The sequence below is a fragment of the Chiroxiphia lanceolata genome, chromosome 8 (genome assembly GCF_009829145.1).
Source record: "Chiroxiphia lanceolata isolate bChiLan1 chromosome 8, bChiLan1.pri, whole genome shotgun sequence".
Lineage (NCBI taxonomy): Eukaryota > Metazoa > Chordata > Aves > Passeriformes > Pipridae > Chiroxiphia > Chiroxiphia lanceolata.
The window spans coordinates 8,756,881-8,775,164 of NC_045644.1; the positions used below are offsets into that span (position 1 = coordinate 8,756,881).

Genomic DNA, 18,284 nt, shown 5'->3' on the forward strand with positions numbered 1-18,284 from the left:
TTTTTTTTTGTGTGGGGGGGATACTAAGGGAGGAGGGAAAGCTGAGCGACAGCCGCGGTGACGAACCTGCGGAAGCGAATGCGCGGCGGGGAAGGGGCGGGAGGCGCCGCCCGCCATCCGCGGAACCGGCGGGAGCTCGGGACATCCCAGGGAGCATCCGGATACTCTGTGGGCACCGGGACATTCCAGGGGCATCCCGGGATACTCTGTGGGCACCGGGACACTCCGGGAGCAGCACCGGGACCCCGGCAGCGATCCCGTAGCTGAACTCTTCGTTTTTTTTTTTAAATCTTCCCGCTCGGGAGCGAGGTGTCCGAGCTGCCTCTCCCGAGGCCTGGTAGATGCTTAGGAGCGGGGACAGCTGGAGGAAATGGCTCGTCCTGCAAGTCTTGGCAGACTCGGGTCCTGTTTAACAGAAGTAGCAAATCTTCAAAGAGGCGCTCGTTGAATTATTTTTTAGGATAGGATCCCCCATGCTTTTGTCCCGTCACGGACTGCTGCGTGGTTTTGGCCCAGTGTTGATTTTTTAATATGGGGTTCTGGGCCTTTTCCTATATAGTGAAGAGTGGAGGGAGGAGAAAATATATTAGCGGGAGGAAAGGCAGGTTTGTGAACTGTTACTTAAAAGAAAGGGGTGTATTTCCTGTGTTGCCATGTCTGAAGATGCTTTACTGGAAGAGGAGGACATTTGGGAATACAAATCTATTAGGAAGCAAAAGCATCAAGGTAATTCACAGAGTGTCTCTACACCTGTGCAGGAAGTAAGTGATGGCAATGGTAGGCCAAAAAGAAAGAGAAATAGGAAAAAGAAATTCGTGGAAAAAACTGATACACCGCAGAAAACCAAGCGGAGATCACGGCCAAATCAGGATGTGGATCAATGTAAAGATGACAGTAGTGTGCACCCCAGGAAAGTGTGAGTAGCCTGACGGAACAGAGCTCACAAAAGGCAAAACCCGTGCATGATGGATACTGTCCCAGCTGCCAGATGCCTTTCTCTTTGCTATTGGTCCAGACACCTCAATGGCACGTTGATGAATGTTTGGATACTCCAGGATCCATTGAAAAGGTATGAAGAGTAAAAAAAAAGGCCTTTGAAGAAAAGTTGGAGGTTTCTCACATAATGTTGCTTTAAACTTTGTTTTTCATATTTAGCTCAAAATCTGAGATAGTAGTTGGTATGATTTTTTAAATGTTGTTACTGATCAATACTGGTTTTGTAAAAAAATTTGCTGCTTTGTGAAGAACATGGAAATCTGACATGAAAATCTCATTTTGGAATCTAATCTCAAAACTCTGAGAGTAGTGATAAAAGATTCATGGCTGTTTATCAAGCTCCAGTTTTAGTAGTTCACTGAAGAAAAAGAAGGTGCATATTTGCCATTTAAATCTAAGGAAACTGTTAAAATTGCTAAGTCAGTGTCAGAAAAAACCTTAAGTTACAAGGCTGCTACTTTTGACATCAAGTTTCTTTCTCCTTATGTATAGATTCTATTATTCTGTATCCGTGTTGTTACTGATTTGCCCGCCCGTTGTCTAAGGACATCTGGAACCTGAAATATGCTAATTTACTTGAAATGTTTGCTCCTGGTCCAGTATGATTTAGAAATTTTATACAGAATTTACATGAACAGCCTTGTATCATAACACAGCACAGTTTTGTTTGGAGTTCTGTACAAGAGGAATAAAACTGACACATTCCAATTTCAAAACTGACACATACCAAATTATAGTTTCATGGGGAAATACCATATCTGAACAGATTCAGGTATCCAATTTATGTCCTTAGTACACCTCATAACTTTGAAAATCAGAAAACATACAGTCAGGAAACTTGACTGAAGGCTGCTTTAGGTAATGCAGTCACTTTCCTTCTTACATCTTTGTAACTTTCCTTGAACCTTCTTCTTCAGAACAATGAAATGCTGATCCTTTAATGCTGATTTTGGCAACAGTTTTAATTTAAGGCAGGTGTGTTAACACCTCACTGCCATCTTTTACTCCTATAATTAGCAGATGGAAACTACTTCTGATTGATTTATGCACTCACCTTAAAACCCTCAACAATTAAGCTAGCAAACTCTCAACATAAAAAAGCAGGAACAGCCACAGATTTTTTTTTTTCTGGCATCTCAATGCTGGATATTTTTTCATGTAAGTAAACAGGACTTTTTTTTTTTAAATGTTATACATAACCCAGCAGACAATTTGGAATGGAATTTCAGGTTGATTCAGAACTGAGATTTGTTTTGTTTTGAAAAAATTGAGCAGCATTTATTTGTTTATTCTTTTTATTTTAAACATTTGGCCTTTTTTGGTGCTAATGCTCTGAGCTTGTTGCTTGCATGTGAGACAATTCTAAATTAGAAGGTATATGATTAAGCTGAGCATAGCATTGAAGCAGGTTTAAGTATTCTTGTTGTTAAAGGGCTGTATAATTCAGGCATAGTGCTGTATTAGCTGCAGGAGCTGTTTGGTTTTAGGTTGGAAGCATTCTCATTTCTACCTAGCTCAGGGCAGGAGGCCTTGGCAGCTTGAAAATTCCTTTTTAACCTATGCCTTCTGTCCTCCAATAGCTGTATTTATAAGAAAAAGCTCTTAAGTTGTGTGTCACTTGTGATTTTTGTTTTAATATTTATGCCAGCTATATTTGCAAGGATATTAACATTTCATCTCTATTTATCTTTTCATAGAGTGTCCTGATGGTTTGCTGTGTACTTCCACTATTCCATCCCACTACAAGCGTTACAGCCATTTTCTACTTGCAGCAAACAGAGCAGGAGATTATCTTGTAAACTCTTCAGGAAACACTTTGGAGATGCAGATGACATGTTCTACTGCTGCAAAGCCCAGCTGTTTCCCCAGTCATGTAGAAGAAATCTCACAGAATGAGAAACCACCTAATGATACAAAACATGTCCCTAATGATGACTGTGCATTGATGATACAGAGTTCACCGCAAATGAAGTCTCCAAATATAGTCAGTAAAAGTAGTTCCTTGTTTGCAGATGTTCAGAAACCTCAACAGACATTTCTGCTTACACAGACCACAGATAATAGTTGTAAATTTGAATTTTTTGATTTTGCATCCTCTCAAGAAAGTGAAACAGGAGAAGATCTGTGTAGTCAGAAAGATGCAGGTCAGCCAAGTCTGCTAAAGTCAAAAGCAGACTTCAATGACTGTGAAATTTCTTACTCTCCACTGAGTACATTTGAGGAAAGTGAAGAGGAAGCTGAGGAAGAGGAGGAGAAAGTAGAAGTGTCACAGGATAAATTATTCAAAGTGCAGAACTTGGAAGATGAAGACTCTAGTTCTGAGGAATTTAAAACATTTGATGAGCTCTTACAGAAGAAACCTCAGTATGAGCATAGCAAAACAGGAGATTTTGTAAATAAAAAACCCTCTGTGAGGAAGTAAATACATTGAACCACCTGAATCATCAGCAAGGGGTGGTAGCCAGTGGGTCCTCTTTTACTTCTAATTGTGAGGGGGCTGAAGAGCCAGGATTGATTTCCTCTGCTGCCAAAGCAGGTAACACAGAGTCAGGAGGTAGTGGTGCCTGTGCTTTGGATTCTGCATACATGAGTTTTGCTGAAGCATCATCACTGCTAGACAGAGAAGATGCTGGTTCTCTTCTGACACAGGAGAGTAATGTTTTGAGGGAGCCAAGTAACATTTTAACTGATACAGATAAAGTGACTGCCAATGCAATTGAAGAAACAGCTCACCAGGAGAGTTTGCAGACAGTAGTGGAGAAAAAGGAAATCTTCATACAGCTGCTGTGTGCTTTCCCAGCCCCAGCTCTAAGTCAGTGGCATCTCTCTCTTTAGCAAACGTGAATGCTAAATTGAGTCCTGCCAAAGAACTCAAACAAATGGATATTGGTGTTTTTTTTGGGTTAAAACCCAAAGCAAAAGAGGAAAGTAAAGGAGAGATGTGTTTGAGTCAGAGAAAGCAGATACCAAGTTCAATAACTCCCAATGGAAAGAGGCCTAGACAGCAAAAAAGGAAAGCTGAGGGGTCTGTGGAAGATGTAGAAGAAGTTACAGAAAGTTCAAGTAAAAATGAAGCCATGGCAGAAGTAATTTCTGGTGGCCGACGAAGGTGGAGAAAAAAATTTAAAGAATTACCTGCTACAGGTGAAGGACCAAGAAAAAACTGCCCTTTCTACAAGAAAATACCAGGTAACTTGCTTTCTGTAGAGGTTAATTAATTTTGGCTAGAGTGTTGTATTTTTTTCCTAATTTTAGGCTTTGGTATGATTACTCTTGATAACTACTTTCTTGAATTATTTTTAATGTATCCCTTGTTAATACACTCCTAATTCCTGAATTTAATCTTTTACATTGTTTCATTTGTGCCTGAAAACATGGCTGTCAATAGCAATTACATCCTTAGCACTAAGTTAAAAGAATTGAGTTTAATTTTGCATTAGAAATTCAATTAGAATAAGAAATATGATTTATTACAACTGTGAAAGCAAAGGAAGAAAACCGAGCAGAATAGTTTAGTTAAGGAAAAAACCAAGAATTTCTCAGAATCTCCTCAAGCAATTACTTAAATTACAGGATGATATTCATAGCCTCACAGTTCTGTTTACCAATGAAGCACTGTCTTAGTCTTAGGAAGCTATTTGAAGAAACCAAATAGAAATACACTGGTGATCATAAGTGCCAGGCTGCTGCTTGAAAACTGACTTAAGTCTTTGTGGGGCTACATCAGTGCCATGAGTGCCATGGGTTCCATGGGCTTAGAAAATGTTGCCAATATAATAACTTGAAGACCAGACTCCTGTGAGTACAGTGCAATTTCAAAGTTGCTTTGTTATTACCTATGTTATCTTTATTCTGAAGTTTGTTACTACATTTGACTGGTTATCTATGTTGCTAATGGGTATATTCATCCCCATGGCCTGGTGTAATTCAGCCTCCCTGAAGTTTTTCTGGTATCGCCTAAACACTTGGGGATTTTTTGGCTTGTGATTTTTACTTAGCAGACTGCTGTGGTTTTTTGGGCTTGCAAATACTTGAAGTTCTAGCTGCAAGTAAGTCAAGCTATTTCTAGTTCTCCTTGAAGATATGGGAAATTTGTGTAACAAAATGAAAATATTTAAGTGCCAGCGGCTGAATTAGTTCTGTGCGCTGTTGGGTAGTTTTAAGAAAGTATAACTCAGTGTAAAAGGACCATTTGTCAGTATATTTGCATTTTAAAAAAATAAATTTGCAGAGATGCACAGGTGTCTTTATGCAACATTTTTAAACAAACAACAGCTCACTGAAAGCATAAAATGGCAAATCAGGCATGTTTCATCTCAGCAGATATATTCAAAGACCTCAGATTTCTTGCTTAATAATGATGTGGTTGCATGTTTTAAGAGGAGTGTTAACTGTAGAATAATTGAAGAATTGCAGTTTAATTGCAAAATGCATTCTGTTAAGCTGCAGTTACCTGTTTCATTTTGTGTTAAGATGTCGGTATTAGATTTCAATCTAACTGAACTTTCAGAATACCATCTAAATGCAGATAAATGTGTTTTATTTGCTTAACCAGTTGCCATCTGTATAGGATGGCAGCTAACCAACATATTTGGGAGGCCTGTGAAAGCATTTATATGTGGATACTATGTGAAATTTTTATTTTAGTAAGTGAAAATCTCTTTTCGCAACTGTTCACTGATACACAAACCGTGTTAATCTTTAAATGGCTCCTTAAACTGTTTGAAGTGTAACTATTACCTTTTAATTGGGAAGAAAGCAAGAAAACAAAAGCAACATCTAAATAGAAACTGGTTCTGAGTTATGGGTGTTCACTGACTGGCTTCTCTTCCCTTTTTGCTCTAGGAACTGGTTTTACAGTTGATGCCTTCCAGTATGGAGAAATTGAAGGCTGCACAGCTTATTTCCTTACTCATTTTCACTCTGATCACTATTGTGGGCTAACAAAAAACTTCAGGTTTCCAATCTACTGTAATAAGGTAAGGTTTTTCAAGATTGTTAGATATTGTCCATTCTGCATTCAAATGGAATCACTTCTGTAGTGATGAAAGTAAATAGAAGATCAGTGGTTGCATTGTTAGGTCAGTTAGGCACAGTGGTTATGTACAGGGGAATCTGCAATTTGCTTGTAAGGAATCCTTACCCTGATTTGACTGATGAAGATGACCAGTGAAACTTCCCTGTCTAGATACCATGCCAATAATCAAGTTTAAAAGGATCTCTAGAGGTCATATAGACTGACCCCCTGCACAATGTGGGTCTAACTTCAAAATTAGATCAAACTGCAGGGAGCCTTTGTCAGCCAAATTTTGAAAACAGGCCAGATTTCACTATGTTTCCTTACAACCTGTTGCAGTGCTTACCCACTCTGAATTTTTTTCCTAGTACACATTTGAAATGCCTGTTTTTGCAACCTGAGATTGTAGCTTGGGGTTTTTTGTGTGCATCATGAGGAAGAATCTGGCTCCATCTTCTCTATAACTCTATTCAAGTGATGGAAGTCTGAAATTAGATTCTACTTAAGCCATCTCTTCTCCGCATTAAGTAAGTGAGTTGTTTTAGCCTGGTCCTCTGTGTCCTGTGTTTCAGGCTGCTGAATGGCCAAGACTACCATTAGCTGTCATATGTCTAACCAGCTCTTTACTTGTAACATGGTAGGACACCTTACTTAATCAACCCATAACCAGAGTTTGCATCAAAAAGAGTGTTTATCGTTTAGTCTGGAAGTTTCCTGGAATGCTTTTGTCCCGTGTTGCCCTTCTAGTAGATGCTGGGGAGACTGCAGTCCTCCATGATAAGATCCAGGGGCCTCTTACCTGGAAACTTCTTCAGTTGTTTAAAGAAGGCTTTACCCACCTCCTTTTCTTGACTTGGCAGTTTGTAATATGTTATTCCTCCTTGTTTTCCTTCTCTCTGATTCCAATCCATAATCTATTGACAGGCTTTGAAAAGTTTCTTAGGACAGCTTTTTTGAGGCTGCTTTCTAGAGGTGAAATGCTACTGAAAGGCTTGATTATGCCCAGGACCTTATAGTTTCTCTCTAAGCCAGACTGACTGGCTTTGAGAGCTTTTGTTTCTGAAATAAACAGGCGCTGCTTTTAGATTCTTCCTATCCCATTTTAAATCTTTTTCCTTTTTCAGATAACTGGCAATCTGGTGAAGAGCAAGCTTCGAGTCCAAGAGCAGTATGTCCACGTGCTGCCCATGGACACGGAATGTACAGTGGATGGGATCAAAGTGTTGTTGCTCGATGCCAATCAGTAGGTATCATTGCATTTGTTGTGGAAAATTTGTATATGTAGAATGTTAAAGATAACCAGCTGTACAGATGCAGTTTATGTTTTCATGATCTTTAGGTTTTCAGTGGATCTGAGAAAGTAAGGATGAAAATACCTGACATTCCTGAGGTGGCTTAGTAACATGCATTTTCACTTCAGAAGTGAATTAGACATGTAGGAGCCTAAATTTCTTGCAAGTAGTTAACTCACCTATTTCAAAAGCTATCTTCAAAAATGAAACAGGCTTTTTTGAATTTTAGTTTAACTTTATTTTGTTTTGAGTACATTGTATTAACCACTCTGAGTATGTTGTATTAACCATTCATAGCTCCCTAATTTTATTTTGTTTGGAGTGCATTATATTAGCCACACATAGCTCCATAATTTTTATGCTTGTTAAGGGGTAGAATCATTTTTCTAATGGTCTGGACACTTTTTGTTTTTTTGGTGTGTAGTTGGGAACATAGTAGATTTGATTATCAGATACCTTAGGCTTCTGTAGCTTCAACTGACAACAGGGAAATCTTGAGCTAAAGAAAAATGTGGTACTTTGGATCCTGTGAGAGACACAACATTTTTAAAACTGAACTTCAAAGAAAAGTCTGTTGAACTTTGGAACAAGACTTCTGGATTCGGTGGTAAAGGGTGAGATTTTTGTCTGTTGCACTGGCACTAACTGGTAATGCTGGATTTAGAGTTCAGTAGCACCAATCCTGTTCTCTTGCCTTTCTGCCTCTTGGTACCTTATTTGGCCATGGGCTAGAGGAAAAGTCCCTTCCCTGCAGTATATATATTGAAATGCAGGACTGTGTCACAGCTGGTTTGAATATTACCTAGTGTAGGATTTGTTTGTAGTCGGAAAGATAAGATTCCATGGAGCCCTCTGAGAACCTTTTCTAGGAATGAAGGAAGCTTTGTTGCTTGTGTAGTTTGGACAATTCTCATTTTTCCTGTTTGTCTCTCTGATCCTCTGCTTCCATTTAAAAGGCGTATATGCCTTAGGTACAAAGATCAGCTTCTTGGAGAGTTCACCAGTTCTGTCATTTTAGCTCTGATTCATGACAGTTTTTCCTCTTTTGAGATTTCGTTTACCCTTTGCAGATGGTTGATACTTAAAGTAGTCCCATTCTGGTTTTCTAGTCTGAGCTCTTGCCCTTCAGGTACCAACTGCAGAAGGTGCAATGGATTTGCTGTTGCTAGTAAGAGTGTTTGTATTCATAATCATGGATTTCTGGATGGAGAATAACATTTAAAATCTGCAAAGAGAATTTAAAAGAAAATACTTCAGCAAGTCCTGCAGGACCAAAGTTGAATCTGCAGTAATACAATTCTCTTTCTCCTGAATAAGAATGCTGCTTCTCTTTGCTATGCTGTTTCCCCTTTGAATCAAGCAGTAGAACCTCAGAGATTGCAACTGAGGCAGCATCTTTGTCATACCTAGAAGATGGGGCTTGATTGCTTTGCTGCTAAATTAGGCTGCATAGTAGCTGTGATTTAAAATGCTGTTCTGCATACCTTCCTGCTGCTGCAGGGTGGTCTATCTCTTAAGGCGTTTTACCAGTACAGAGAGCTGACAGAATTGGTGTGGGGATTGTTTGTGTTTCAGTTGTCCAGGTGCAGCAATGATCCTTTTCCGTCTACCCAGTGGAACTGTTATTCTGCACACGGGAGACTTCAGGGCAGACCCTTCCATGGAACGCTACCCTGCTTTGGTTGGTCAGCAAGTCCACACCCTGTACCTTGATACAACGTAAGTTGTCCTTAAACTGAATTTTTTTTTTTTTTAGTTTATACCCTTACTCTTTTCAGTTTAGTGAGACTTTATAAGAACCAAATAAATTACATTACATTATGTTACTGTTTTAACACTAATTTAGTGTTGAATAAAAACAGGTATTTATTAAAATTTCATGTATGTGTAGCTTGTTCAACTGTTATGCTGTTACATGAGGGAATAAAAGTGGGTGGTGGAAAAGATGCTGAAGTATTTACTCAGATGACCATATTATTTACAAGTGGTATCAAATTCTGACGATCAGCTGAACACTCAATACAGTGTTCAGCTCTAAAACAAGAGCTTCATGGAACATTGGTTTTCTGTGGATTCAACTCTGTTATGAAAGGAGGTGTGGAGGAATTCAAAGCCAGTTGAAAGCCAAATGGTTGAATCAGTTGTCCGGGTTTTCATTAGACCTTTCTCTGACTCAGGTATATAAAATTGTTTTTCTGTGTGTGATGACTAATGCCCTGTTACAGACTTGTATTTCTGTTCCATATGTTTCTGTGAATGAATAATGCCTTATGTTATGGTTTCTGTGTATGACAAAAAATAGACATAAAGATGTAATTAGTACGTGATACAAATATCCAGCTTGAAAGAGCATTTGATATTTATAAGAAGAAATTGTAGAATTCAGTGTCAGGGAGTGAATAGTGGTAGAGAAAACACTGGTATGCTCAGTGTAAATTTTATTGCAGCAATTTCACCTGGGCGCCTCAGTGTTTCTAGTAAACTGAAATTCTAAAGAAGAATAATGTCTTTTTCATTTATTGTATGCATGCGGTTTTGAGGGCCTTCTTGATAGTTTCAAATGCCTTTTGTCGTGTAACAAAGTGTTATAATTTGTTTCTCTGCCCCAGATACTGTAGTCCTGAATACACTTTTCCTGCGCAACAAGAGGTGATCCAGTTTGCTGTCAATATCGCCTTTGAGACAGTGACTCTAAACCCACGTACCCTAGTTGTCTGTGGCACTTACTCCATAGGAAAAGAAAAAGTTTTTTTAGGTATGTAAAAGAAGTGTGCTGGATCAAATAACCAAATAAATATCTAAGCTAGGGTTAAAAGATCTCTTTCTTGAAGACATAACAGGTCGCTTTAGTCTGGATGTTCAGATATTGTGTAAAGAAATTAAATATGTTTAATAATCTTACTGCTATTTTTTTAGAATTCTAGTCAATAAGATTTAGCTTTCTAAAAGAAGCAGTTTTTCTGCCATGATTACATACCCTCCCTTCTTCCCCTGAATATACTGGCAGCCAGTTTGGATACCAAATGAGTGAATGTATTTAATTGATTGTGGTGAGAAAATGCTAAGGGCAAATAAAAAATAAATAAATGAGCTCTTTTGTGACATTTTTGTTGTTATAATTCATATCATGAATAAACAGCAAAAAGTAGTTCTTAGACTTCTATTTTGAAATTTTCCGTTCAGGTTTATATCATGTATTCTCTTAAATCATAGCATCACCTACTTTGGAAGGGACCACCAGGTTGCTCAGGCCCTATCGTAATCAGTTTTAATGAAATCAGTTTTAACAGAGCCTTTGGCAAACAAAGCACACCTTTTCTGACTTAATGAAAATCTTGTGTTCTATGCTTCACTCAATTAAAGCACTAGGAACCAACATGGTTGCCTAAATGTACACTCTAGAGCAGGCAGCTGTGTAGCATTTGTGCTTTTGTGTAAAATCATCAATTCAAGACTTACCCTCGCTGAAATTTAGTCTGTCTTTAATGTGGGCTGTTTGTCACATCTTCCAAGAACGGCATGTTTCTGGCATATTTGGAATAAATACCAGTTCACCTCAATGATGTTTTACCAAATAAGTATGACTTAGAATTTATCAAGGTACTTCTCTTTCCAATTGTCATACCAAATTCTGCTGCTAAAATGTTGGGGGAGAGTTTTTTAACAGCCATTACAGGTTTCTCTTCTTAATTAAAAATTATCTAGTAAAATAATCAGGAATATCTCCAAAACGAAAAAAAAAAAAGAACTCCTTTATAATTTTCTTTATCTGATTTCTTCCCAATTATCCTACAGCAATTGCTGAAGTTCTGGGCTCAAAAGCAAGTATGTCCCGTGATAAGTATAAAACACTGCAGTGCTTGGAGTCAACAGTTGTTAATTCCCTCATCAGTGTGGACTGGAATGGTTCTTTGCTTCATGTTCTTCCCATGATGCAAATTAATTTTAAGGTAAGTTCAGAAAATATTCTGAATATTTCAATAATATAACCAAAATATTTTGATTAACCTGCTATTAAACTTCTTGTGGCTTCTCCCAACCAGTGCTGTGTTTGGTGCTTTTTAATCTCTTGTCGGATCATATTTATTTAGTGTAGTTTTGACATGTAGCAATACATTGAAAATGAAATGCAATTAAACATTAATAACTTCTCCAAACATGATATGGTGCTTGTACAAGATAAGATGAGGCTTGTTCAAAGACTTGCTCTTTGGAGGCCTTTTTGAAGTAGATTTATGTAATGACTGCAGGATCTGTCCTATTAGCAATTAATATATTGTGACATGGAGTCCCTATTTTCAGCCTTTTACCTGGTCAGATGTAGGAAAAGACTAGAAGGATTTTCTGCATGTGAGTCTCTGTTTTGAGGCAGCCTGTGAACGTGACCAACTTCCAAATCCGGTGTCTGGTAAAAAAGAAATAGATTCTCTATTCTTCTCAGTCCAATTTCCCTGCATTTATAGCCATATTTTCATCTTTTAAAAGAATATTCACTCTCTTTCTGTGCTGATGATTTACATGGGGATAAGATTCCTTGAAAATCATTGAAGACTCACATGGAAACAAATACATGCACTGTAGGACACCTTGTATATACACATGCTTTAGTTTTTCCACACACAGTCTTCTCTACTATTTGTAGCAAAAGCAAGTAAACCATCTTATTTTAAAACATTGTTTCATCTAAGTAGTTTTCAAATGCACATTTTGGTTGAGATTTGAGTGAGTTTTTGTTGTTGAGAGTTTCTGTGGAGATTTCTTAGTTAGGAAGGGTGACTAATTTTTGGATGAGCCTAAATAGACTACAAAATATCAAATGACATTAAGGTAAAGCAGCAGACTCTAGATTAAAGGTAACCTGTAAGAAAGAGGAAAACAGAGATTGTTTATGCTTTACAGACTTGGATTCATTTTCCTGTTTTGCTTCAGACCTGCTGTGCCATCTCAAGCAAATCCTTCAGAGCAAGACGTTATTTAGCTGCAGGACTAGTCAAGGTCAGAGTTGACCTAAAAAGGAGAAAAAGAGGCTGTATGATTTGGATGGGAGCTGCAGGAGATGGAACCTAATATCTTAATGTTTTAACTTTGTTCTATAATGTTTTCCATGGTGGGGCAGAAACTGAGTAATGGAAATGTGTATGGATTTATATTTAATGTGTTGTCTTAACCAGTAATATGTTTTAGTTTCTTCTGCAGATTTCTGGGTTCTTATATGATGCTGCTGTCACCTGTTCCAGCATGTATGGCATGCTCACAGAGCTGACTTTCAGGGTGTGATTGTACCACAAGGATGTCTAGACAGCTTTACTTCTCAGAGAGAGGCAGTTGTATCATGCAGGGTCTCATCTCTGGGAACAGGAGGTTCTAGATGAATCTAAAGCATGACAGAAGCGATGCCTGGACCCTGGAAAGGGCCAGGAAAGATTAAAGGCACAGTGATCTCATCTAGTGGATGAGAGTCCTGATCTAAGAGCAGGGCCGTCTGGACTGGGGCTTTGACCTCACTTGTTGAATGTGGTCTTGTGCTGTCATTAGGAAGGTTGTGTCCATGTAAGCTGGGAGTGCTGTGTAGACTTCCAGAGTGCTAAACATCCAGTGGGGTCAGCAGCTAGATAAGTGCCTGGGTGGAATGTATTATCAGTAAAATGTGAAGAATATTAAATGCTTAAAGATGAGTTCATATGACCGTTTAGCTTGCTTCTGCATGTGAACTCAGCAAAGACAGTATTTTAAAAATAAATTATCTGATCACTTGCAATCCTGTTCTAGTTAAAGAACGGTGAATGATATCATCCTACTTTTACAGACCATGTAAATGTTGATACCATCATCTCTAGTTGGATGGTTTTTTGTCTTTTGTTGGATTATACAACATACATTTTTCTTGATTTACTGGCTCATTACTGGGAAAGCCAGATTTTTTTTTTTTTAGTGATTCTCATCACTAAATGCCAATGGTTTCATTTTCTTCTGGGTCTTTCCTGCCTCTTCTATTTGATCCTCAGCCATACTCAAGAACATAATCCTACTTCTTAATTGGGCTAATTTCCTGCTCGTGTAGTTTCAGCTGTGAACCTACAAATCCATGAAATAATGAATAAACTTTTTGTGTTGTTGCATTACTGTTGGATTGGGTTGGGTTCTTCATGTTCTTTTGTGGGTTTTTTTTCTATGTATTGCTCTGGCTTTCTTGAAGAGTTTGTTTATTAGGAGGTGATATCAAACTTACTTCAGGTGCTGTCTTGGTCAAAAAGTGAGATGATATGCTGTACATTCATCTTGTGGATATTCTAAATTAGTAACATTCACATAAATTTAAAAAAGAAATTATGTCTAGTGAATTTTAAAGTAAAATATTTATAAAAATAAACCTTTCATTGCTGCAATATTGCAAGTGGATTTGATATATAAAAAGAAAATATTTAAAAAAAAAAAATCAAAGAGATGTGATTCGTCACTGCAGTATTTGGTTGTACCCCAGTAAAATACAGGGGTTGCTGTGTGTGCTGACAAATGGCTGTTCTTGAATAAGCCAGGTGAGTTTAAGTGGTCTTAGGGCTGATGGTAAATTAAATATTTAATCATGTTTGAGTCTTTTCCTACCTTATGGAATCTGTTTGTGTATACTGCTGGCTTTAGTGACACTGTAGATAATAGGCTTCATGGTGATTGAAGGAGGTTGATTTAGCAATGAAATATATTTTCCGTTTTAAAAGGATGAAGATTTAGAACAGTGTTGGCAAAAGCAATAAAAGAAGAGATTGGAATGTGTACTTAAAGGGGACTTGTTATGAATAAACACCGTAGTAATTTGGTTTGGGGAAAGAGACCATCTTTTCCAAAGTGTACGCATGGTTCTTTTGCAACAAACAATTTTTTGTAAGAGTCATCAATTGAGGCTTCTGCCACAGGAATATACAGTGGAAAATTTCAAGAGAACTTGTCTCTGTGGGTCTGTGAACCTCTTTTAGGTTGCTTAGCTCTGCAGTGTCTTGTACTAGGATTGAGGTGAGACTTTCAGAAGTGCCTGTGATCTAAATGCACAAATAATTTTTTATAAGATTGAAATTGCATCCTTAATGTGAATGTTGTACAGTTGATTTATAACAAAATTTGAAAGCAGATTAGCACTGGTTAATATAATAATCATTGTATTTGAAGTACTATATTTAGATTTCATTAGAGCAAGGGGAGCAAATATGTGAATAATTACCTTTAGCTATGTTAATCTTCCCAAAATGAAGTGCGAAGGAGAATTAGATTGCTGTAGTTATACCTTTAATCAAGGACTGAACAGTTGCAGTGTATTGAGTCATGGCAGTGAGCCATAATTCCTGTTGCTGAATGAAGTGTGTGCTGTGGTAGGGTTTTGTTAGTGCTTTATGTGCCTTGTTTGATGGATTCTGTATGTTGCTACTGTACATTGTACTGAAGGTGTTTTTACATGTGGCAGTGTCCCAGGCAGCTTTCTGCTGCCCTGTTTAATAGTTTTCAAGTGTCTGACACGTTGGTTAGTGTTCTATCAACAGCCCATCTGTCCCCCTCTACCCTTCTCTTTTAATCAATCTTTATTTTGTAGTCTTCTTCCTCCATAATAAAAAGTTTATGATTCTGAATTCTATAACCTTACAGGACTTTGAAATGGAAAATGTACCTTTAAGATTTTTATAGAGGACACATGAAATTGATTTTCTATTTTTAACTTGAAGTCATGCCTACTTCACTTTATCCAGGAATAGGATTGTACGTTCCTTATACCTGGAAACTTTTTCAAGTTAATTTTTTTAGAGTGAAAGGATGAGAAGTGGTTTCCTTCCTGTCATGAGTGGAGATTTGGTAAAGCATAGTTTAGTCACGCACTGGCTTGCTGCAATTTTTTTGGGTAGCTTAATTAACTCTGGGTGCTTCTGGGTGTAAACAGGCATTGGGATCTCAGTGGCACAAATTAATCAGATGATTTTGCACTGAAGCAGCTTTCACCACATTCTGTCTCCTACTCAGCTGCAAGAGTGCTGACCTCCAGCTTAGAGGGGAAAATTAATGACTTGGGGAGCAAGATTTGTAACAAGATGTGATTTTACCTTATATATTCTGATCTGTAATCCATAGCTGTCCTTATGTGCTTAATTCAGATGAAGCAATTGAGGTCTTCAGGGACAAGTTGGTTTGCAAATGTGAATATGTATCATTAATAATTTCAAGGCAGATGATATTTAAAATTAAAAAGATAATAGCATATGAAAATAAAATGTAGTCTGAAGTCTCTCCATCATGAAATCTCCAATCTTTAGTCTAATTAGCTATTTATTGGGTTTAAGTATATGCTTTTTTTTTTCACAGGGCTTACAAGATCACTTGAATAAGTTTTCTGAGAATTTTGATCAAGTTCTGGCTTTCAAACCTACTGGATGGACCTACTCTGATTCATGTCTTTCTCTGACGGATATCAAACCTCAGACAAGAGGAAACATCACCATATATGGTATAAGAGTGGCAAAGATTTAACTTTGTGTGGATGCTTTTCGTATTTTTTATTCTGGAAAATCTTACTGTTTTTTGTAACCACTACTTTTTCTGGTAACTCATCAAGAAACTGAACAGGTCTCTCCAGGAGAGATCTGTGAACTGACTAATCAAGAACAGCATAAATGCAGATTTTTGCATACATTTTGCACCTCTCCTCCTCGTGCAAATAAAGGCTTTCATCTGATACATGTAGAGACTGCAAGAATGGAGTCTTGGCCTGACTGATGCTGGTGGCACTGCAGTTCCAGAGCCAAGATTTCATTCCATGTCTTACTTGTTTCTGACAGACTGGGTCTTCCTCTTCCTCTCGGTTTTTATTGGTGGGTGGAGCTGAATCTCTTAATTTTCATTTAACCAGGTGATTGATATTGCTCAGTTTGCACTGATGAGTGACTTGGTGACTTAATGCAAGGTAATTTTCCTAGAAGGAAAGTTGGGGGTTTTTGTTTTACCTTAGCTATAAACTTTAGATCCCAAATAAAAATTCAAAAAAACTTCTCTAAAGTATTTCTGAGCTGGAAAGTTTGCAAAGTGCTTTAGGAAGAAGCTAAGTAGACTGACTTAGTAGACTGTGATTTTTTTTTTCATTTCAGGGATTCCTTACAGTGAACACAGCAGTTACCTGGAAATGAAGCGTTTTGTTCAATGGTTGAAGCCACAGAAAATCATCCCCACTGTAAATATTGGTGACTGGAGAGCCAGAAGCTTGATGGAAAAGCATTTTAGAGACTGGATGATTGAGGACAGTGGGCATAAATAAATATAAGGAAGAGTGTGTAGTTCAAAGGAGGTCGGCTGGAGTGGGAATTTTGAGTTCCTGTAAGTTTTATTTATCTTCTTTTTCCACAGAGCTTTCTTTAGGGAGGACTAAAATGCTATTCTCTGAGGAAAGCTGAATTTGGAAAAAGAAAAAAAGGCACCTTGCTTTCTTGTGTATCCACTACTTTTTCCCTCCTGTAACTTGAATTTTATGCAAGTGCATATTTCAGGTTATTTTTGTCTTACATATTTTTCCCCATTCTTAATTTTTCTCAGATTATCGAGTTGTGCAGATATGTAATGCTGGGGATGAAACAGTCTCCAGGCTAATAATTTCTGAACATAAGTTATTGTAATGAAAGAGACAATACTGAGCTTATGTCACATGCTGTCAACTCAGGCTTCAGAGAAGCTTGTTTCATGAGGCAGAACTGGCTATTTTGATTTAAATCTTGTAAACAAAACTTACCTTATGAGAAAGGGTTGACTCGGGCTCTTGTAACATACGTACTTCAGAAAATGGTTTTTATAAAAGACATTGCTACTTACATTTAGCTCAGGATTTTTTGCTTTTTTAATTATCTTTTTTTAAAATAAAGAATATACATGGTGCCTGTGTGTTCTTTCTGAGCAAAATTCATTTCTCTTCAGTACTGTAGCTGCTAACCTAAGAAACCTGTCTGCACTGTCTTTGGTGAAGGTGCTGTTTGTGTTGCTTGTCTAAGGTTGCTCCCGTGTCCTGGTAGTGCCAGTTCTCAGCACCTGGTCAAAGCTCAGAAGGGGTTCCTTGCTGTGTAGTCCCCATTTGACTTTGCAGGGCTGTATATGTACAGGTTTGTCACTTGAATGCTGGAAAACCGAGAAAGGCAGACACAGTACTGGCATCTGAAAGGTAAACTTCACTCGGCATTTTTTCCCCTGAATCCTACCGGATTATCAGCGCCGCTTTTTTTGTATCTGCTTGGTATTTATGATACTGAAGTATGTGGTTGCATGCAGGCACACTACTCAAGTTTAAAGCACTAAAATAAAAACAATTCCTAACTTCCAGGGTTGAATCACATGTAAAAATCATCCCTCAACCCCTCAGAGTAGATTGTCTGAAATCTTCAGTGCCATTTTTTGTTGTGAAAACATTTTTTTAATGACCAATGTAAGTATAAACAGATCCCCATCTTTGAGTGATGAGCACTGTAACATGAAGTCACTTATTTTATTTGTCCTATGAGAGAAATAACTGTGAGAAACTGATGGAAAAAAGATTCTTTGTACTGAAAGAATTGTGAATCAGTATTTCGCTGACATATACCATTGTAAATGCTTCAGTTTAAATTTTGAGTAGTTAAAGGAATCTGAAGCTTTGTTTTACCTCATGCATTATGCTAGCTAGCTATCAAAAGAACTAGTAACTGTCTTGGACAGCAGTGCTCATTCCTAGAATTCCACTCCTTTTCGGAGGTGTATGAAAAAGTATCTTTTGTGGCTCTTGCAAATATCAAACCTGAATTGATGCCTTCTACAAATCAGAGCAAATTTGGGGATTATGTTTGGCAGGCAATTGATTCTAGAAGTTGAATCTTTAAGGAATTATGCATGTTTTTTGGGCCTTCAAGGTCTTTTTCCTGACTAATTTTTGCACCAAGTATGAGCGGCTGGAATAAGCACCTCAAAGTCAAATCTTAGTCACAACTCTG

At 37.8% G+C, this 18,284-nt stretch overlaps 1 protein-coding gene across 1 annotated transcript; it reads left to right on the top strand.

Annotated features, from left to right (window-relative positions):
- Positions 1-56: 56 nt before the first annotated feature.
- Positions 57-17,202, top strand: DCLRE1A (DNA cross-link repair 1A). The gene is given in 12 exon segments (XM_032695110.1): positions 57-903; positions 906-1,068; positions 2,692-3,401; positions 3,404-3,757; positions 3,760-4,185; positions 5,842-5,975; positions 7,138-7,256; positions 8,881-9,024; positions 9,915-10,060; positions 11,101-11,255; positions 15,646-15,787; positions 16,425-17,202. Coding segments are annotated over 12 exon segments (2,910 nt in total). The 5' UTR covers positions 57-653; the 3' UTR covers positions 16,592-17,202.
- Positions 17,203-18,284: the final 1,082 nt, after the last annotated feature.